The 20430-nt window shown below is 46.0% G+C and overlaps 3 protein-coding genes across 6 annotated transcripts; 2 read left to right on the top strand and 1 right to left on the bottom strand.

The window, feature by feature from the left end:
- Positions 1 to 252: 252 nt before the first annotated feature.
- Positions 253 to 7527, top strand: LOC119364814 (trafficking protein particle complex II-specific subunit 120 homolog). 2 transcript variants are annotated; one of them, XM_037630350.1, is made up of 10 exons: positions 253 to 752; positions 1335 to 1571; positions 1642 to 1824; positions 1906 to 2015; positions 2243 to 2302; positions 2479 to 2770; positions 3578 to 3876; positions 4667 to 5541; positions 5957 to 6898; positions 7039 to 7527. In XM_037630350.1, exons 1-10 carry the CDS (start codon positions 339 to 341, stop codon positions 7257 to 7259), a joined length of 3633 nt encoding a protein of 1210 aa, XP_037486247.1. In that variant the 5' UTR covers positions 253 to 338; the 3' UTR covers positions 7260 to 7527. The 2 variants fall into 2 exon arrangements, with proteins under 2 accessions (XP_037486247.1, XP_037486248.1); XM_037630351.1 differs by having other exon boundaries at positions 254 to 752; positions 1335 to 1535.
- A 3058-nt stretch (positions 7528 to 10585) lies between these two features.
- LOC119364815 (protein WHAT'S THIS FACTOR 1, chloroplastic-like) lies at positions 10586 to 17287 on the top strand. Of its 3 annotated transcripts, XM_037630353.1 has the most exons (5): positions 10586 to 12027; positions 12197 to 15512; positions 15826 to 16007; positions 16203 to 16358; positions 17056 to 17287. In XM_037630353.1, exon 1 carries the CDS (start codon positions 10640 to 10642, stop codon positions 11894 to 11896), a length of 1257 nt encoding a protein of 418 aa, XP_037486250.1. In that variant the 5' UTR covers positions 10586 to 10639; the 3' UTR covers positions 11897 to 12027; positions 12197 to 15512; positions 15826 to 16007; positions 16203 to 16358; positions 17056 to 17287. The 3 variants fall into 3 exon arrangements, with proteins under 3 accessions (XP_037486250.1, XP_037486251.1, XP_037486249.1); XM_037630354.1 differs by having other exon boundaries at positions 15826 to 16555; XM_037630352.1 differs by having other exon boundaries at positions 15826 to 16358.
- Positions 17288 to 17497: 210 nt separating this feature from the next.
- LOC119368002 (protein TOO MANY MOUTHS-like) lies at positions 17498 to 19121 on the bottom strand. Its single transcript, XM_037633365.1, has one exon. The coding sequence runs from the start codon at positions 19100 to 19102 to the stop codon at positions 17633 to 17635; it is 1470 nt and encodes a 489-aa protein (XP_037489262.1). The 5' UTR covers positions 19103 to 19121; the 3' UTR covers positions 17498 to 17632.
- Positions 19122 to 20430: the final 1309 nt, after the last annotated feature.

Genomic DNA, 20430 nt, shown 5'->3' on the forward strand with positions numbered 1-20430 from the left:
CGCCTAGCATATCGCAAGGAAAAAGCTACACGTTGTGCTGGTAAAAAAGAACTCTAGTACTTGTTTTAGAAAACAAAAAACTCTAATGTTTTGTTGGGGCAGTGAGCCGAATTGACCCAGACCCCTGTGAGAAGCTTTCGGCTGGCTGGGCCAGTGGCAGACTCGACCGGAGAATGGCCCGACAAGGGCGCTAACTCCAGTCGTGGCCCAGAGAGGCGAGTTAGATCGAAGGATCAAATCTCGCCTGACAGCACAAACATTTCTGTTCCCTTCTCCACCTCCCCGACACACGACCTGCTCCGTCGTCAGATCTCGAGCTCTCCCTCTCCCCCTCCCCAATGGAGCCCGGGCTGAGCATCGAGTCCGGGTCGGCCATCCGGGTGGCGGTGCTGCCGGTGGGCGGGCCGATCCCGCCGCAGTCCCTGCGGGACTACGCGGCGCTGGTGGCGGAGCACGCGCGCGTCGACCTCGCCTCGCTGCGCCCCTACTACTCGGAGCACCAGAAGAGCCCCTTCTCGCACCAGCCCTGGGACACGGGCTGCCTCCGCCTCAAGTTCGTGCTCGGCGGCTGCGTGCCCTCGCCCTGGGAGGACTTCCAGTCCTCGCGCAAGGTGCTCGCCGTCGTCGGCATCTGCCACCTCCCCTCCTCCCCGGACCTCGCCAGGGTCGCCGCCGACTTCCTCGACGCCGCGCGCACCTACCCCTCCGCGCTCGCCAGCCGATGCTTCGCCTTCTGCCCCACCGACGCGCAGGTACTGGCTGCCCCGATCGCATCTCCTCCCGAGCCTCTGTCCCCGGATGACGTACGCTGTTTGTATCGACACACGCAGCTCAGCAGCCCGCCCATCTGGGTGATCCAGTTCATCATTTGGTTGCTAGTCGCTCTACCGGGCGAGTATTCCTATGGCTCTTGCTCTTTGGTTACAACTAAACTGACCCGAGATCTAAGTGATAATGCAATCCACACTTATCAACTACTAATATACACCAATTCTAGCTCGAGGGATGGTAATTAGTTCGATTGTCTAATTTTATTCCACTAGCATTTCAAGGCCCAAGCCACCCAGGGTGGAAATCACCATGCTAAAAAACCCATTCCAAGACACCTGGAACTTACCCAGGTAACCGAGATGGAAGGAATGGCATTATTTACTACTACAGAGACAGAATATATAGTGTTGATATGCTGATAGTCAAATTTGAATTGTCGGTCTGTGTAATTAAAACTTTACTGATTGCACCAGTGTTGTGATGACCCTTCTAGTCTTGCCTTTTTTTTTTTTACCATTTCTTGCTCTACTTTTAACTGATATTTGCATTGTTGTCTTTTGTAGTTGCTAGAGGAAAGGAAGGATGGCATTATTATGTTCCCTCCTTCCGATCAGAAATCACTGGAACTTCATATGCTTACAATGATCCAAGATCTTGCAGCTTCATTGTTGATGGAGTTTGAGAAATGGGTCTTACGTGCAGAATCCACAGGAACTATTTTAAAGACACCTTTGGACTCACAAACCAGTCTTGGCTCAGAGGAGGTTCATACTTTAGGTGTTCCGAGTATTTTGACCAGTGTATGTTGATGATGTAAATGACTCGTTATTCTATTGCTTATATAAGCCAATATACTTCTATATTTTCTAGGTGATCAAGGCCAAAAAAAGAAGGCTGGGCCGTGCACAAAAGATAATAGGAGATTATTGCTTATTGGCTGGATCACCTGCTGATGCTAATGCACACTACACCACAGCAATAGATCTTGCAAGATTGACAGGGGATGTATTCTGGCATGCTGGGGCACTTGAAGGTAGTGTCTGCGCATTAGTGGTGAGTGTTCATGCCAACGAGTTTTGGAAATTCACAGCATTCTTATAACTGTTTAGGGGCTGACTTTGTGGCATTAATCAGGTTGATAGGATGGGCCAAAGTGATCCTGTTTTGGAAGATGAAGTGAAGTATCGTTATTATACCATTATCCAGCTGTACAGAAGAGCAACTTTACAAGATAATGCTCAAAGGTATTGAATTGGCGTGTTATCTTTCTTAATTTGATAATTTCTATGTACGAACATCTTACTTTCAATTATTACATTCTACATAAAGTGAACCCCTTTTGTTTATTAGAGTAGTATTTACTAGTATTCCATCAACACTGGAAACTGGTCCAACAGTTGCATGCTATATTGAGCTCTTTACTTGGTGATTTTAGTTAACGCACTAACACTGAGCTGCATGTCTTGTTTAGAGTTTCACCTGTGAGCTTTGAGCTTGAAGCTGCATTGAAGTTGGCAAGATATTTGTGCAGGTGAGCTGTCCCATTTAGCTATGAGTTGCATAGCCAGTTTACTTTACTTGTGACTGATTTGCAGTTAATTCTTATGGAATGAGCAAACCTGATATCTCTAATTCTCTATTATGGAATGATGTATTCTGTCCTTAGGATAAAACTATTGATTAAAATGCTATGTCTTTCTTTATTAGACGTGAAGTTGCCAAGGAGGTGTCAGATTTATTAATGGGTGCTGCAGATGGCGCCAAGGCTCTGCTTGATGCCAGTGACCGGTTGATACTATATATTGAAATTGCGCGACTATTTGGCTCTCTTGGGTATAAACGCAAGGCAGCATTTTTTTCAAGACAAGTTGCACAGTTATACCTTCAGCAAGACAATGCATATGCTGCTATGAGTGCTATGCAGGTTCTAACGATGACTACAAATGCATACCATGTTCAAAGCAGGAAGACTAGCAAACCTGATCATGCTTCACTGAAGGTGAGTTTGTTACTTACTCGTAGTATGCTGAGGATTGATAAATTGTTATTTATTATGTTTACTGCATTGTGTATTTGTAGCAGGTTATTTTCAACTTCTCTAACATACCTTCCTTTTTTATTTCTTGGCTGCTGCTTTGCTCTTAGTTTAAACTCTGCCAACTTCAAAATTTTGCTGTATTCTGGTAGAAATATGTAGAGATGCAAATTTGGAACCTTCAGGGTACCCTTCAACCCTACTTAGTTCAACTAAATGAACTAAAATTTCAGAATTCACATCATTTTTGAAAATTTAGTTCATTTGGTTCAACCCTAAAGGTTCCAAGTTTGCATATCTAGAAATGTAAAATGGAAATAAACTCTGCTAAGTCAGCTGAGAGTTGATTGCAGCTTCTTTCGTTCTTTATGATGGAAGTACACTTTGCCAAGTCAGCTGAGAGTTGATTGCAGCGTCTTTAACACTTTCCTTTATTAACTTGTATTCTCTTTTATCATCTTGTTCTTTGGTTGAGGTAGGATTAACGTGGACTATGAAAATATAATTTGTAGTTAGCTTATTAGAATAAACACCGCGTTGAATAGGAAAATGTATGTGGATTATAAAACTGATGCTATTAAGTACTATTAAACAGACACACCTTTCCTTGACTATTTGGATATCCTTGTCGTAACCACATGTTAAAATAGCTGACCATGTTTACTATCCTGATATTTTGATCAGTTAATTTCTTAGTTTAGATTTATTGGCAATGCCATGTACCAAACTGTTGTATTTATGGTTTTCTTGGCAACCCCTTGTTTGTTTAAGGAACTCGGTGCCAGCAACAGCAATGCCGATTCTGGAAAAGTGCACCCTCAGTCTGCTGTGTCATTATTTGAGTCGCAATGGAGTACCCTTCAAATGGTTGTTCTAAGAGAGATATTGATGTCTTCAATCCGTGCTGCGGATCCCCTCACGTCATGGAGCGCCGCGGCTCGTCTTGTTCGATCATTTTACCCGCTCATCACCCCAGCTGGTCAGAGTGGGCTGGCAAGCTCTCTTTCAAACTCTGCTGATAGGCTTCCTTGGGGCACACGTTGTGCCGACCCATGTCTTCCTTTTATCAGGCGTGTTACTTATCATTTTTCTCGTATTATCATGTTTGCGACAAGGTTTATGAGTTGACGAGTCGTTCCGAGGTTGAGACTCATAGACTAAGCGTAACTAGTCGACACTGGTCAACACTGTAGTTGCGACTCATAGATTAGTCGACACTGGCCCTGGAGTTGAGACTCATAGACTAGTCTATAGACTGACTAGTCCTTGGACTCTTAATCCATGGTTCGCGTAAAACAAGAACGAGGCTTGCTGAACTGTGATGTGATGAACTTAGTAATCTGCTGTGGAAACATTACCACATAAGTATCAAAAAGTTGGTTAAACAAATGATAGAATACACAAAATCTGGTTAGACAATTTGATTATCATAATCTACCACAATGCCAAAAAGAGCCTGAGTGATATAAGTACTACTCCATTCGTTTGTAAACTGATGCAGTTTTTGGACATGGGCATGATCTCCAATATGCAACTTTGGCTGTTACTTTTTTATTAGCATACTAGTAATAATAATAAAAATATTATATTATGAAAGTATTGTTCATGACAGCTCTAACGGGACCATTTTCACCTAGTCAACCTAATTACTTTGCTATATGTCGTCAAAGATAGAAAAGTTGGAGTACACTTCCCATAAATGTCATCTGTTTCAGAAAGAAGCTCTATATGCTAGTTGTCAAAGATAAAAAGTGGGAGCACACTTTCCAAAAATATCATCTGTTTCAGAAAGAAGCTTCTGACAAAATCTGCTTGTTTATATGTTTTCAATGACTTATTTGCATTTCCTTGTTTTTTCAGGTTACATTCTTTACCATTTCATCCTTCACAAAGAGACATAGTAAAGCGCAACCCACATAAAAAGGAGTGGTGGATTGGTGCCGGTCCTTCTGGGCCTTTTATTTATACACCTTTCACCAAGGGGGGCACATCTGGGACTAGCAAACAAGAGATAAATTGGATTGTTGGAGAACCAGTCCAAGTTATGATAGAGTTAGCAAACCCCTGCAGCTTTGACTTAGTTGTTGAGAGCATTTACCTCTCTGTTCATTCAGGAAATTTTGATGCCTTTCCGGTTACTGTTAATCTTCCACCAAACACCTCCAAATTGGTTCTGCTATCTGGAATTCCAACAAAAGTTGGACGAGTATCGATTCCTGGGTGCATTGTCCACAGTTTTGGTGTTATTACAGAACACCTATTCAAAGAGGTTGACAGTTTGCTCCTTGGAGCTGCACAAGGGCTTGTTCTTTCTGATCCTTTCAGATGCTGTGGCTCTAGCAAGTTTAAGAGTGTTAACTTCCCCACCATTTCTATTGTTCCTCCCCTTCCTTTATTAGTTGCCAACGTTGTCGGTGGAGATGGTTCTATTCTTCTATATGAAGGTGAAATTCGCGATGTTTTAATTACGCTGACAAATGCCGGAACTGTGCCAGTTGAAGAAGCAAATATTGCATTATCCGGGAAGAACCAGGATTCTGTTATTTCAATTGCCCATAGTACATGGAAGTCTGCACTTCCGATAAAACCAGGTGGAGAAGTTACATTTAAAGTGACACTAAGAGCCTGGCATCTTAGCTTGGCAGATTTGGAAGCAGATGGTAGCAGATCTCCTGCAAATCCAAGGAGAATAGCAAGAGAAGGAATCAATCCCTTTTTGAATATTCACTATGCTGGTGGGTTGCAGGATTCTAAATCTTCTATATTCTGTCATCCTTTAATATGTGTGAAATCAAAGTTACTCAAATGAACATCTTGCCACTCCAGTGCACTCATACTACTTTATATACCATCAAAACACATATAAATCGTCCTCACCAAATGGCACGATATAAACAAGTAAATCCATGTAATTGCTAGTTTCCCTCTGTCACTTGTTATGGGCGAACAACCTTGATTTGATGTTTTCTTTGTAGTGCTTGCTTCCTTAAATTAGTAATCATGTTTACCATTGACCTACTACTTTACTACTGTGAACATATACAGATGGCATGTGGAGAAGATTTGTCTTTGTGACCTGTTGTAGATATCCTCATAACTTTGGTTTCATGGTTTGGTTTGAGATTGAATTTCTACTTTCTGTTACTCCAGGTCCTTCAGCGGCCAAAGGTAATGGTGAGGTTTCTCTCCCACCTGGAAGACGCCTTGCTGTTCCATTAAATATCTGTGTTGTACAGGGCATGCGCCTGGTAAGAGCACGTCTGTTATCCATGGAAATACCTGCCCGGTTTAGTGAAGCACACTTGCGACCTGTCAGTGGAAAAGATAATATAAGTGATGAAAGTAATATGTTGCATAATGACATTAGCTTATTGAAGATTGATCCCTATAAAGGAAGTTGGGGCCTCCGCCTTCTGGAACTAGAGCTTTTCAACCCTACGGATGTTGTTTTTGATGTCGATGTTTCTGTCCATTTGGATGGGACTATTGTTCCAGAAGATAACACTGCTGATGTGGCCTGTCACAAAACCAGAATTGACCGTGACTATTCTGCCAGGGTTCTCATACCACTTGAGCACTTCAAATTACCTGTTCTTGATGCTTCCTTCTTTGTAAAGGAAAACGGAAGCGATGAGCAACTTGGGTCCAAAGTGGCCACCATAGCAGAAAAGAATGCCAAGGCAGAGTTGAACGCTTCTATCAGCAACTTGATTTCAAAAATAAAAGTGAGGTGGAATTCTGGGAGAAATAGCTCCGGTGAGCTGAATATCAAAGATGCTATTCAGGCAGCATTACAAGCATCTATATTGGACATATTGTTGCCTGATCCCTTGACATTTAGCTTTAGACTTGCTAAGGATGCCAAGCCTGCTAATGATTCCAACCATTCTACTGTTGAGAATGTTGGTCCATCTGCCGGTGAGAATGTTCTGAGGTGTAAAGATCCTATATCAGCTCATAAAATGACCCATATGGAAGTTCAAATTCGGAACAACACGAAGGAAATTATTCAGATGAACCTCAGCATTTCATGCAAAGATGTTGCAGGAGAAAATTGCTTCGAAGAAAACAGTGCAACCGTCCTCTGGGCTGGTAATCACTTATTTGTATAATAGCCCATTTTCTTTCTTTACCATTATCTGTTTCGAGGTTTAGCTTCTGTGTTCAGGAATAGTATCGTTTTTACATTATTCATCATCTGTTCTAGCTTGACAAAGTCTTTTTCTGTGTAGGTGTTCTTAACGACATACAGTTGGAGGTTCCACCATTGCAGGAGGTGATACATCCTTTCTCTGTCTACTTCCTAGTACCTGGAGACTACTCGCTGCAATCTTCTTCTGTTATAATTGACGCTACGGATGTTCTTCGTGCTCGGGCAAAGGCAGAGTCCCCGGATGAACCTATTCTATGCCGTGGATCCCCATTCCATATCCATGTAGTTGGTACAGAGTAGCAAACACTGTTTGGTGTAGTTTAGAGGCAGCGATTTCACCATGACATGTGCAGCTGTGAAGATCATGTACAAGAGCATTATTCCCATGTACACTTGTGATTTATTTGAGCCACTTGGAGGCTTCCTTTGTAATACACTTGTGTTTGTGTACAGTGTAAAAGCATCCGCCAAGGTTAATATGGTGCACTGGTGCACTTAACCATGCCCTTAGCTGCCCCATAGGCTCTTTGATTCAATGGATTTTCCACTTTTTTGGGAGGATTATAAATTTCTCAGAATTTTGTTACATGGGTTGTCTGATTCGTAGGATTGCAATCCATAGGGGGTTTTGTACAGGATTTACTTGCACTCATAGGAAAAGTTCCATCCACCTAAAAGCGTAGGATTCTAAAAAAGCAATAATAGGAAAAACACATGATTAGGTTGACATGTCATACTGATCCTATAGGAACTGAAAACATGAGAATCTGTAATACGGAGTAGAAGTTGTTTGGTTGCACCACATTTAGAATGCAGAAACCTTTTTTTATAAAATTAGATGGATGGCATAGTTGTCACTTGTCATAGAGACTAGTCAATGTGTATCGTGCAATGTACGTTAATTTGAAAGTATATTAAGTGCATGCGGATATTAAGTATGCGGATATTAAGTAGGATATTATTTGCGTGTTATTATGTGATTAGCATTATATTTGACATAAAATCAAATCGGCCGACGGATTGCAGCCCCACGTCCGCCACCTTCCTGCACGCCACATGCCCACATGGGACCATCACCGCTTCCCAGAGGCGGAGCTATGTGTGCTCCTGGCGGTGTTGTGCCCCCCCCCCCCTCGCCCCAGCCTAAGCAAAAAGTGTGAAGGAATTTTTTTAGAGGGTTTAGATGAGTATAAATTTAGTATTTGGCCCCCTCAGGTCTGCCAGTTTTACCATTTGCCCCCCCTCCCTAGACTTTCTTCCTAGCTCCGCCAGTGCCGCTTCCCCTTCCTTCTTATCTTCTTCACACGAGTGAGCGGCTGCGTGTGGATCTCGCCGGCGCGGGAGCTTCCACTCCTCTGCAGCTATCCCTCTCCTCTCCCAACCCACCTTTTATAGCAAGCCAACAACCCGTCGACGTTCACCACTACGACCTTGTCGCGTCGGTCGCCGTGAGCTGCTGCAAGTGTCTCCCTCCTGAGCCTCTCCTCCTCTGATCTAGGTGGGGGACGGGGCACACCAATCGCCGTCTGCACTAGCTACATGCTTGTCGTCCTTCTCTCCTCCTCCTCCTCCTGCCGCCCAACACCGATGCTGCGAGCTCCATTGTCGCAAAGGAGCCGAGTTGCAAGGGAGCAGATTGATGCAATTCTCATGATTGTAAAATCGCTCATGTATCTGAAGCATGGGGAGTTGTTGCAGTGGCAAAACGACGGTGCGACGATGCATGCTTGGCGACGTTTCTGCAACATGACCCCTGTTGCAAAGTCTTCAGGAACATGACCCTTGTTGCAAAGCTTTATGCAAACATGATCTCATGCTTAACCACTCGATGGCGCAAGATCGGATGGCTCGTGACCCAACCGATCTTTTAAAAATATCACCTGGCCCACGCGCAGCACTTCCCAAATTTCTATGTGGTTGGACTCAATAAAAATTTCCTTTGAAATTGCAAATGAAGAAGAACGAGATAGGAAATATTTCTACAAACCACACAGGTTGTATAGGAGAAATTCCTAAGGAACATAATACTCTCACGATCTCTTTGGATAGCAAGAGTTCTAAAATACAGGAATAAGAAAACGTAAGATTTAGATGTCATTTATTGTAAAAAAATCCTACAGGATTACAAAACACATGAATTTTGTAATAGGTGCCCTTTTCCCCCCTGAGAAAGCGCAAAGCATTGAGAAGATGGGGGGATTACGGTCCTCCTAGGAGGCTAGTGTTACAAGGGTCAGGTTCCCCTTCATTGGACATCCCAGGATGTGGGCAGAACAACCCTGAGCCCCTGTGCCCAGCATTTGGCCTCAACCTTAATCCTATCAACTAAAGCTTCTACAAATGGCCGCGCATTTTCAAAGACGCATTCGTTCCGTTGCTTCCATATCATTCATGTGATGAGCATGGCGATGGACCTGCAGGCCTTTGCGCAGCGCGTGGGGCGGCTGCCCCTTCATTCTCTGCCACCAGTCCATGAGCATCGGTTCTTTGTGAGGTGGCTGCGAAGGAATGTGTGTCCAGTCTAGAATGGCGTGTCAAGTTTGCCTGGAGAATGGGCAGGCCGGGAGCAGGTGCTGGATTGTCTCCGGTGCCTTATCACACAAGAGGCACCTTGGGTGGTGTTGCAGGCCGTGGCGCGCAAGTCGTGTCGCCGTCCAGCATCGGTCCTGGTTGGCAAGCCAGTGGAAGAACCGGACATGCGGCGGTGCCCAACTCTTCCATGTCAGTTTCCATGAGGGGCACCTCGTGGACCAATGGAATGTCGCGGCATAGCAAGAGATAGAGTAAAAGTGGATTAAGTATAAACTAATGTTCCTTCTCCTCTGCAAGAAGTCATTTTGGTTAAAATGCTACGATTTTTTCATTGAGTCTAAACTAATGTTTATTTTTCACTGACGTATGAAAGATATGACTCAATCTTATATATGAATATGATTGTATACCTGAAAACCAAAAGGTTGTAAAGGTAAACTCCTGTAGAAGTCCTATCCTGTAAAATTCCTACGAAATTTCAGTGCATTAAAGGAGGCTTGAATGTTTTTATAATTTTTCTTTAATTCAAAGATGATCTAAGATTCCTACGGAATTTCCTTCAACTAAACAGGCAAGGGCAGGCCTATTGATTCAAAGGGTTTCATAGGAACCATTGGCACATGTAGATTTGTTTTTCGTTTTTCTTGAAGCCCCGCTTAGTGAATCTACATCCTTCCTTCCCGCCATTTTCAGTTAGTGAATCTATGTTCTTCGTCTTCCCTTCTTTGATCAGCAAAAACACACGAATAGAAAAATGCATGATTGCAGTGGCATGTCCAATCAGATCATACACTAAAGTGTGTTTGATCGCACTACGCAAAAAATGTTTTTTGAAAGGGGAGTAGATGTATGTAACAGGTTTCTTAGAAAAACATTCCTATCGGATTTGATTTGATGAATCAGATAACTAATGTAGTAAAAATTCTTAAGAATTCTTATCCTCCAAAAGCTCCTATAAATCCTATTCGCCCAAAAAAAACCTCCTATAAATCCTTTAAACCAATTCCTTTTTGAAGTTGCCTCAAACACGAACTCGAGAAGTCCGTAAACTGGGCAGGGAAGCGTATAGCTGGTTCAGAAATCAATTCCTCACTCTCTCGGTCTCTCCTACCTTCCCGCACGAAACCACCGCAAACCCCCCACCACAAATGCTCTTCCGGGCGGCGGCCGCCGCCGCCCACCGGCTCCGCTTCATTCCCCCGGTCCGCCGCATATCTTCCTTGAAGGTCCCGTGGCGCCGGGACGCGGCCCTGGACGCGTCCATCGACCGCGACCGGCGCTTCCACCAAGCGTCCCGCCTCGTCCGCGAGGTGCTCCTCTCCCCCGGCCGCCGCCTCCTCCTTCGCTACCTTTCCAAGCGCCGCCAGCGCATCCGCCTTCCGGTCCACGTCGCAACCTTCCTCCGCCGGTACCCCACGCTCCTCTCCGTTTCCCCTCCTCCCGACCCCGTCGCCTCCCCGTCCCCGCAGCTCGCCTCCTTCCTCGAATTCGCATCCCGCCTCCAGGCCACCCACTCCCCGCTCCTCGCCTCCAGGCTCGCCAAGCTCCTCATGATGTCCTGCACGCACGCGCTGCCGGTCGCAAAGATTGCTGCTGCCAAGCGCGTCTTCGGCCTCCCGGACGACTTCTTGGTCTCGCTGGTCCCGAGGCACCCCGATCTCTTCCGCCTCGTCGGAGACCCAGGGCCGGACGCGTCCGGCGACGCGTTCCTGGAGCTTGCCTCTTGGGACGACCGGCTCGCGAAGTCGGCGATTGAATTGAGGGCGGATAGGGAGGCCGATGTTGTTGGCATACGGCCGAGGCCGAACTTTACAGTCAAATTGCCAAAGGGGTTCTACCTCAAGAAGGAGATGAGACAGTGGCTGAGGGATTGGCTTGAGCTGCCATATGTGTCACCATATGCCGACACTTTCGGGCTTCACCCCGCATCACCAGAGGCAGAGAAGAGGTTGATTGGTGTTTTACATGAGGTGTTGTCCTTGTCAGTTGAAAGGAGGATGGCGATACCAATTATAGGGAAGTTCTGTGATGAGTTTAGGCTGTCGAATGCGTTTTCTAACGCGTTCACGAGGCACCCGGGTTTATTCTACGTTTCATTGAAGGGTGGCATTAAGACGGTGATATTGAGGGAGGCGTATGACGAAAATGGAGAGCTTGTGGATAGGGACCCTATGATTGAGTTGAAGGAGAGGTTCGTGGCAATCATGGATGAGGGCCATAAGAAGTATTTGGAGGAGTTGAGGAGGAGGAATGAGATGCTGCAGAAAGAGAGGGCAAATGCCATTCACAGGGGTGCCAAAGTTGACACAAATATTGAGGGAAGAGATATGGAGGGATCAGAGGAAGACGAAGATGAAGTATATGATTATGCACAAGTAGAATCAGAAGAAAGAGAGCCATTGTGAGTGGCGGTTGTGATGTTCATTATGCTTCTATGATAATGTGACCTAAAGAACAAGTGGCAAGGAGATTGGGTGTTTTGACATATTCGAATGTGATCATTAGGCAGCCAGTAAGAAGATGGCTTAGTCAGCAGGTAATAAACAATAGTACGAGGTTAATCTTCAACCACTTTGTTTTTCAAATGATGCCAAAATGTAGGTTTATCTTCCTCTTTGGAAAGAGTTATGTGGTGACAGGGTTTTCAATGATTTACCACTTAAGTCTTCAGTCAGTAGTTTTCAGGAGATCCATTTTTGTGACAGATTAACTCACCTCTGGACTGGGAGGACACTGATGGCTTCTGTTTTGGAACCATAGGAACATTCTGATCCAAGTATATTCTTTGTAAGCCGACAACTGATAACTTTCCTTTTTGTTGCGCTATAACAAGTTTTCGTCATGCCGTGCCTTTTGGATAATTGGACATGTTTATAGTTAAAAGATCTAAGGACTGAATATGTTTGTGCTCTATAGGGCACATATGACACAGTACAATGCAAATTTTCCTTGGGATGAAAGTGCTGTCATGCTCCATTAGATGATTACTGTTTCCTCCGATCCAAATTGTAGGTATTTTAGTGTTAGCCAGAATAACCAAGGATGTAGGTAAATGCCAATGTCACCCTTCATTTATATCTATAACTCCCTTTTTCCTCCCAAATAAATTCATGCTAGAGATATAGGTTCAACTCTTGGTGAAATTTATGAGGGATTAAATTGGAACAACATGAGCAAAAGTGGCACTGGGATTGTACAAAGACTTAAGTTTTGAATCAAGCTGGAAAGGCCAAAAGGAAGGAAGTAGATGTGTACCATATTCAGGTGTTATTTTATAGAGTAAGTATGGCACATTCAACAAAATTCTAGCCCATAGTGGAAGTTCGTGTGGTTAAACCAAATGTGACACTAAAGGGCAGTATAAAATATTGTCTTGCAAGATAGTAAATGACTTATGTTCATAGTCAGATTGATCAAACTCCAGACATGATAGTTATGTTAAATATTACCAATTGGTTTGCACACGTGACAAATTAGATGACATATATCACACATTTTAATTTCTCGAGTGCGACTATATTTTCTGCCCTCAAAGGCTCAAGTCCATAGACCTTTGTAGCTCCATCTGGATTATGCAAGTAGCCCGATGCTTGCACATTACCTGAAGACAACTTGGCAGATGTGACACTAGGGCAGTATAAAGTATTGTCTTGCAAGATAGTAAATGACTTATGTTCAGAGTCAGATTGATCAAACTCTACACATGATAGTTTGGTTAATATTTCCAATCGATTTGCACACATGACAAATTAGATGATATATCACATATTTGAATTTCTTGTGTGGGCCTGTATTTTCTGCCCTCAAAGGCTCGAGACCGCAGACCTTTGTAGCTCTATCTGGATTATTCAAGTAGCCCGATGCTTGCACATTACCTGAAGTCAACTTGGCAAATAGCTTTGCTTGAGTCAAAACATGCTTATTTCAGCTTTTGATAGACTGGCTTGGCTCCATTTTGATGTGCATCTTTTAATTGTAAACATAAGTTTTACAATTGGTCTCGTTTCATATCTTACTTCCCAGTAGATATCTCCTCCAAGTTTATGCTAGGCTTGCTGGGTGCCTCATGGGCCATCTCTGCGAGAAGCACTTTTAGCCGTTCGAGTGTTATGTTAACCATCTGGACCATACAGTTTGAGCAGGTGAGTCAAGTTTTTGTTACTGTAATAACTGATAAGCACCTCTTCCATCCCGGGCACTTGGGCCCCACCATGTTCTGGCCCCGCTTTTCAGCAAGATATGCAGCCTTCAGCCGATGGAAAACTCACTTCTCCCCTTGCTTTCATGTTTGATCTTGCCCTTCCTCTCTTCGCCGTTTGGAGCCGCAGCTGTCTCCATCGTACTGATGCAGCACCCCGCTCCCCTCTGCGGGCCGTTGTTACGGGCTTACGGCCATCCCTCGCACCCCTATCCACCTCTGCCTCCTACGTCCTCACCACCTCCTTCACCTCTCCTCGGCGGTCGTGCCATCACCGGCCTCGCTGGACCTTCTTGCCCAGCACTTCAGAGTCCAGCTCTCCAGGAGCAGTCCCAGATTCAGCACCCTCTCCTCCCCTGGCCAGGGAGGTTGGACGACGGGTGGTGGTGCCTGGGAAGGCGGAGGTGGTGAGGTGGGCCAGGCATGCTGGTGATGCTCCAAGGTGGTGTGACCGAGCTGGCGGTGCAAATGTATGGCTTGGCGGCTGTCGGGAACAAGCTGTACCTCACAGATGTTTGGCGTAGTCGGAGCATGTGCCAAGCCTCTCGCTCGATTTGTAAGCATTGCGTAGAGAAACGTCCTGTCCATCACCTGTTTGCTGAAATGCCCTCGGTGTTGGCCTCTTCGGTAGCACCCTTCAGCCCATGGATTAGCACTGTGCCACTGTGTGAGTTCTTTATTCATCTCTTTCTACTTTTATCAGTTTTGGGGCCTAATTTCCAGTTTTTCACAACATATTCTTTGCATTGTCGCTACTAAGGTTACATGACTTAAACCACTTCTTTCACTCTCTGTTGTGTCTAAGAGAACTAGAGAAGTGATGTAGGACTACGATATCAGGCTATGAGCATGTGGAAGAAATGGGCAAATAGGCAAATGGCTAGACACCAAACAGGAAAAAAGGAAATATAGAAGAGTTCCAATATTTTGTTTCCTGATGCACCGTGTGCCAATATTTCAGTGCACATTCGGCGCTTTTTCGGATTTGATGTGAATGGTCATGCTATGTGCACCGTTAAGTTTTTTTAATCCTGTTAAGGATAATGGGTTAACCAGCTTTTACTTTAGATGTTTGACGCGTTGACTAGGAACCTTATTTCTTTTTTCAGCAACACAAAATATCATCATTCTTCTGTATATTGGATTTTAGCTTCCAAGAGATACGTGTGCATGTATGCAGTATTCTTTTTGACATTTTCAACTACAAAATGCGCTTGATAGCAGAAGATAGGACCTAATGAAAGAGCACTCACTCAAAGTATTTTCAGAAGCATTCAAATGTCTGCAATCTGATAAGCTTTTGGTCTGTTGAGCTATATGCAACACGAGTAGCATCTTGCAGGCAGGCAATTTTTTTACCTCTAAAATTACAAAGTGCATCTGATAGCAGAGCATGGGACCTAATGGAAGAACTGAGCACTCAAGTGGTTTGGTATTAGCATTCATATTTCTGCAACTATGGTAGGCTTTTAGTCGGTTCAGTTTTCTAATTTCATAGCTTATGTTGCCTCACTAGAATAAGATGGAAGCACTGAGCACTCATTCAAATTATTTTGATGTTACTCATATTTATGTATCACTGATAAGCATTTAGTGGGTTTAGTTTTAGTTTGCTAGAATAAGAGTTTGTTTTGCCCAACAAGATTGAAAGAGACATGGACAATCTCCACATTTTTCGTCTGACAGAACAAGATCGAAGACGGAGTAATGACTGACATGTTATTCTCCGAATTACTTCTCGCCTTCAACTTCAGAGGTTGTGCATAAGTCCATATGCCAGGAATGAGGGTTTGGGCTTCAATACCAAAATATAATTGTTTTAGGTAACTACGTCATTCACTTAGATACACCAGCTCCTTTACTTGGTTTCTTAATTGCTGATGGTCCCTGTTGCCCAACACATGAGCATGGCTTGATCTCTTTACTATCTACAGTAAATCGTTGTTTGTTTTTCGATACATGATTTACCTTAAAAGTACCTTTTGATCTATAGCATTTCATTGTCGTGCTCCATATGTTTCTCTGAATATGATTTGTTGCAATTAAGTATTAAATTGTTATGTTTGTGCAACAGACAAGATTGCTTCAACATCTTTTGCCTCAACTGAACCCCTTTGTGATATTTTCCTCAAACAGGTCCCAAAACTATTACTTCATTGGCTTTTTACTAATGTGCGATGTTTACTCCGGAAGTCCGGATTGATGAGATCCTATCAGCTATTAGAGTGATAAACATCCCATTCTCTCGCTGAGTTCTGTCTACTACTAGTCGTAAATGTACTCTGTACTCAAGGAACATTTATGTATGCCATTAAAAGGTAAGTTTGCTTGTTGCCAATTGCCATTGTCACTTATGCTCTATCTGTTGCATTAAAATCCAAGCTACATCATATTCTTACTCTAATATTTCAAGTGTACTCTTATCTGGATTTTGGCATGTTATTTTCTGGTTCTGTATATGCGTTATGTTACAAATTCTTGTGGAGGAAAAGTGTGAGCTTCGCTATTTCCAGATATTACAGACTCTTTAATGTCTTGGGAGGGAAAACAAGGCGAACAAGGCTGGTAAAGTATGATAATGCTTTAATCGACAAGCAAACAGAGTTCTACAAGATAAGGATAAAACCCATTATTCATCAGCTGAGCTTCCTGTTACGAACTTACGATTGGTAATTGGTTATCCTCAGTACTCACTAAATTATGTTGTGGCAATATTTATCTGTGACGACATTAGAGCATCTCCAACCATAAACATCAAATTTGGCCCCATTTGTCCACGGACAACAGCTGACCAAGCCCCATTTGTCTGCAGGGCAACGGCACCCCGCACCCCCCCCCCCTCTGCAAATCCATGCAAGCCATGCATGTACTAGATCGTTTGACAATACTCCCTCCGTTTTTTTTAGTCTGCATATAAGATTTGATCAAAGTCAAACTTTGTAAAGTTTGACCAACTTTGTAGAAAAAAATATTAACATCTAAAATACTAAAGCTATATGGTATGAAACTTTATTTCATGATGCATCTAACAATACTAATTTCATATTGTAAATCTTGATATTTTTTTCTAAAACTTAGTCAAAGTTAACAAAGTTTGACTTTGACTAAATCTTATATGCAAACTAAAAAGAAACGGAGGGAGTAAATATAGCACACAACAATTCAAACAAGCCAATGTGATCCACGACAAATAAAATTTAACAATCCATACATAGACTATAAAACGAGTAAATCAAGTGTTTTTGTTACGTGCGTGTTGCTGAACCACATCATCATCATCATCCATGAGGCTAGTGTCGGTCAACATGATACTCAACTCTTTGATGATCCTTGTCAGCCTCACCTTCTCTCGCAATCTCAATGCAGGGACTCGTAGGCCGTGTCTGCCGAGGCGTTCGTGTCCTTGGGAACCCTTCTGGGATGCCCCCATTGCGAAGCAGCCATGCGGACATCGTCGACGGCCACAGTCGAGGACGTCGCCAAAAGTAACTGTAGTTGGTTCAGTGAATCGCCCTTACCATCTAGTTTTTGATAAAAGTTACAAGGTTGGAATGTTTTAGCAGCAACATTACGTTTAAAATCATTTGTTTAGAAGGTACTCAAGACTTGTATACTCGAGGTTGGGGCGGACCGGGAATTGTTAGATCATAACGTCGCACGATCTTAATAAGATGCGTGCGTGTTGGCGTAGGTCGTATCTATTCTTGTTTTCAAAGTGAATGAGAACAAATTATATCTCATCTAGATGAGTTCTAGGTACTCTTTATAATCATAGTAACTTAGCCGAAAAAAGACATGCTTTTTCAAAAATCTGTGGAAACAATTTTGTTCACCGGGCTACAGCGGGCAAAAGCTGCAACCAGCAAGAACGCTTTGTACAGTTCCTTATTCTTCCCGGTGTAAAAAACTCCGCGCCACCAATCAACCGCCGCAGCTCTTCTACCTACAACCACAATGCAAGCTGCAAACACACCAAAACGACCAAGAAAAAGTGCCCGCCACCCCGGCCAGAATTTGAATCTGCGGCTGATGGTGTCACGTTAGCCGTCGCCGTCGCCGTGGCGCCGCCGCTACTCATCCAGCTCAAGTGCTGCGTCGTGGTGCCGCTCCCCACGCTGCCGCAGTCCGCGACGCCGGCCAGCGCCATGGCGCCCTCCAGCCCTTGCTGCTTGGCGTCGTAGCAGAGCCCCTCGTTGCCGCCGACGCGCAGCTTCTTGCCCAGCCTCCACATCATCTGCTTGCCGAACGGGATCGGCCCCGCCAGCCGGTTGCCGTCCACGCGGAGCTCGCTCGCCTTCTCCAGCCGCCGGAAGCTCGCCGGTATCACGCCGGTGAAGCCGTTGCTGTCCAGGCGCAGCACGCGGAGCTGGCTCAGGCCCCCGATGGACTCCGGCAGCGACCCTTCCAGCCCCATGCCCGAGAGGACCAGCGTGGTCAGCGCCTTGAGCCCCGTGAAGAAGTCGCCGGGGATCGCCGAGGGCTGCATCGGGTTGTCGCCGAGGATGAGCGACCGCAGCGTCGACAGTCTGCCGATCGCCGCCGGGATCGGGCCGGACAGCGCGTTGTGGCTGAGGTCGAGCAGTATGAGGTCGGACAGATCGCCGAGAGCGTCCGGGATCGTGCCGGCGAGGCGGTTCTGGCTGAGGTCGATCTTCAGGAGAGACCGGCATTGCCCGAGGCTCGCCGGGACGCGGCCCTGCAGCGCGTTGTGGCTGAGGTCCAGGATGCTGAGCTGCTGGAACCTGAGGTTTGGCACCTGGCCGGCGAGCCGGTTGTAGCTGAGGTCGAGCAGCTGGAGGCGGTCCAACGACTGCACGGTGGCCGGGATGGCGGAGGAGAGGTGGTTGCCGTGGAGGTCGAGCACGCGCAGCCCGGAGAGGCTCCCGATCTCGGCCGGTATAGGGCCGACGTGGCCGTTCTGGCGCAGCACGAGGGAGCGGAAGGCGGGGCCGAGGCGGCCGAGGAAGGCCGGGACGGGCTGCAGGTTGGCGGTGAAGCAGCGGTAGAAGAAGAGGGAGCGGAGGTGCGGGAGCGCGAGCACGGCGGGGGAGAGCGTGGCGCGCGCGGGGTCGCAGGCCGGGAAGGCGGTGTCGTCGGAGAGCGCGCCGAAGGAGAGGGAGACGACGTGGTAGACGTCGGCGCGGTCGGGCACGCACTCGATGCCGTGCCACCGGCCGCGGCACACGTCCGCGATGCCCGACGCCCAGCCGTTGCCCGTCGCCGCCATCACCTCCAGCACGGCGCGCTGCTCCGCCGGGTCGGTGCGCGCCCGGTCCGAGAACCCCGGCTGCGGCGCGTCCACCAGCGCCCCCGCGTCCGGCACCACCACCGTGAACTCGCCCCGGCACGGCCGCCCGACGGTAGCCACCATGGCTACGACCAAGACCAGCGGGGACAGCAGCGCCGAAGCCATCTTTTGCACGTTCACTCTCTCCGTGCCACGATCGTTGGGAAATGGAGGGAAAGAGGTGGCAGGCTGCGCAGGTTTTATAGTGTCAGAGGGGCACAGGCGCACGGCTGAGGGGAAGGATTAAATGCTGGGTGATGATTAAATGTTGGTCACGGGATGGGGGAGAAACGGAGTGAATGAAGTGAGGATTCGCTTGCATTCAATTGGTTTCACGGGAAATCGGTCGGAACGAGACAAACACACTGCGCCATTCATCAGTGGCGTGGGGCAGCTACCGATCGATCCATCCAGCGTGTGCTGCCAGGCTCTCTACCACTCCATCCAGCGTGAATCAACAACTTGAGAAAAACGGTGAAATGACTGGCTGGCTGACTCTAAAAGTGAGAGAAGCGATCAGACCGATAGACATCCACAATAGAGAAACATACGAAGCGACTCAAGCAGAGCTAGAGACGGAAGCCCGAAGCAGCATCTTCTTCCTTGTTCATACAGAGACTGGTAGTAATGGATGTGGCGGCGAAACATTTGGCGTCTGAGGCTGCTGCTCCCCCAAACACACCATGGCCGAATCCAACGCAGGGTTGGGTGGCTTTCTCGGTCGATGGATCGTTCAACGCACATGATGGAAGGGCCGGCACAGGGATGATTTTAAGAGATGATAAGGGTAAGATGATCTTCGCAGCATATAGAAGACTCTTCCATTGCAATGAAGCCTTAGAAACTGAAATTCAAGCAATGTTGGAAGGACTCTCTTTGGCTCTTGAAAGATCAAGCCTACCTATACAGCTTCAGTCCGATTGCGTGGTTGCTCTCAAGGTGCTCACGGATGAGTCCCTGGATAGATAGGCGTATGGTCATTTGATCTCAGAGATTAAACTTTTAATGAAGTGCAGGGTAGTTGTTCCAGTAAAAATTTCTCGCCTTCAAAATAGAGTTGCACATTGTATGGTCATTTGACCCCGGAAGGACGTATGAAGGATTCTTCATTCCAACCGATCATGGAGAGATTCGTCAAGAGATGCTCGGATTGGTCTGAAAGATTTATGTCCTTTGCTGCTAAAGAAGCCTTAGTAAAATCAGTTTTGCAAGCTCTACCCACTTATTGCATGGGCGTGTTTAAGATGTCCCAGGGGTTCTGCGACACATATGAGAAACTGATTCGGGGATTTTGGTGGGGAGAGGAAAACGGACACCGAAAAGTGCACTAGATGGTCGAAAAATCCTAAACTCCAGGCGCTCCCTCCCCTCCCTCCCCCGACCCCGCGCCCGCGCCGCCTCCCCGGGGGGCGGCCGGGGCGGCTCCCCCCGCTCTCCTCTCCTCCCTCCTCCCC

Source organism: Triticum dicoccoides, chromosome 2B, assembly GCF_002162155.2.
Source record: "Triticum dicoccoides isolate Atlit2015 ecotype Zavitan chromosome 2B, WEW_v2.0, whole genome shotgun sequence".
NCBI classification, from domain to species: domain Eukaryota; kingdom Viridiplantae; phylum Streptophyta; class Magnoliopsida; order Poales; family Poaceae; genus Triticum; species Triticum dicoccoides.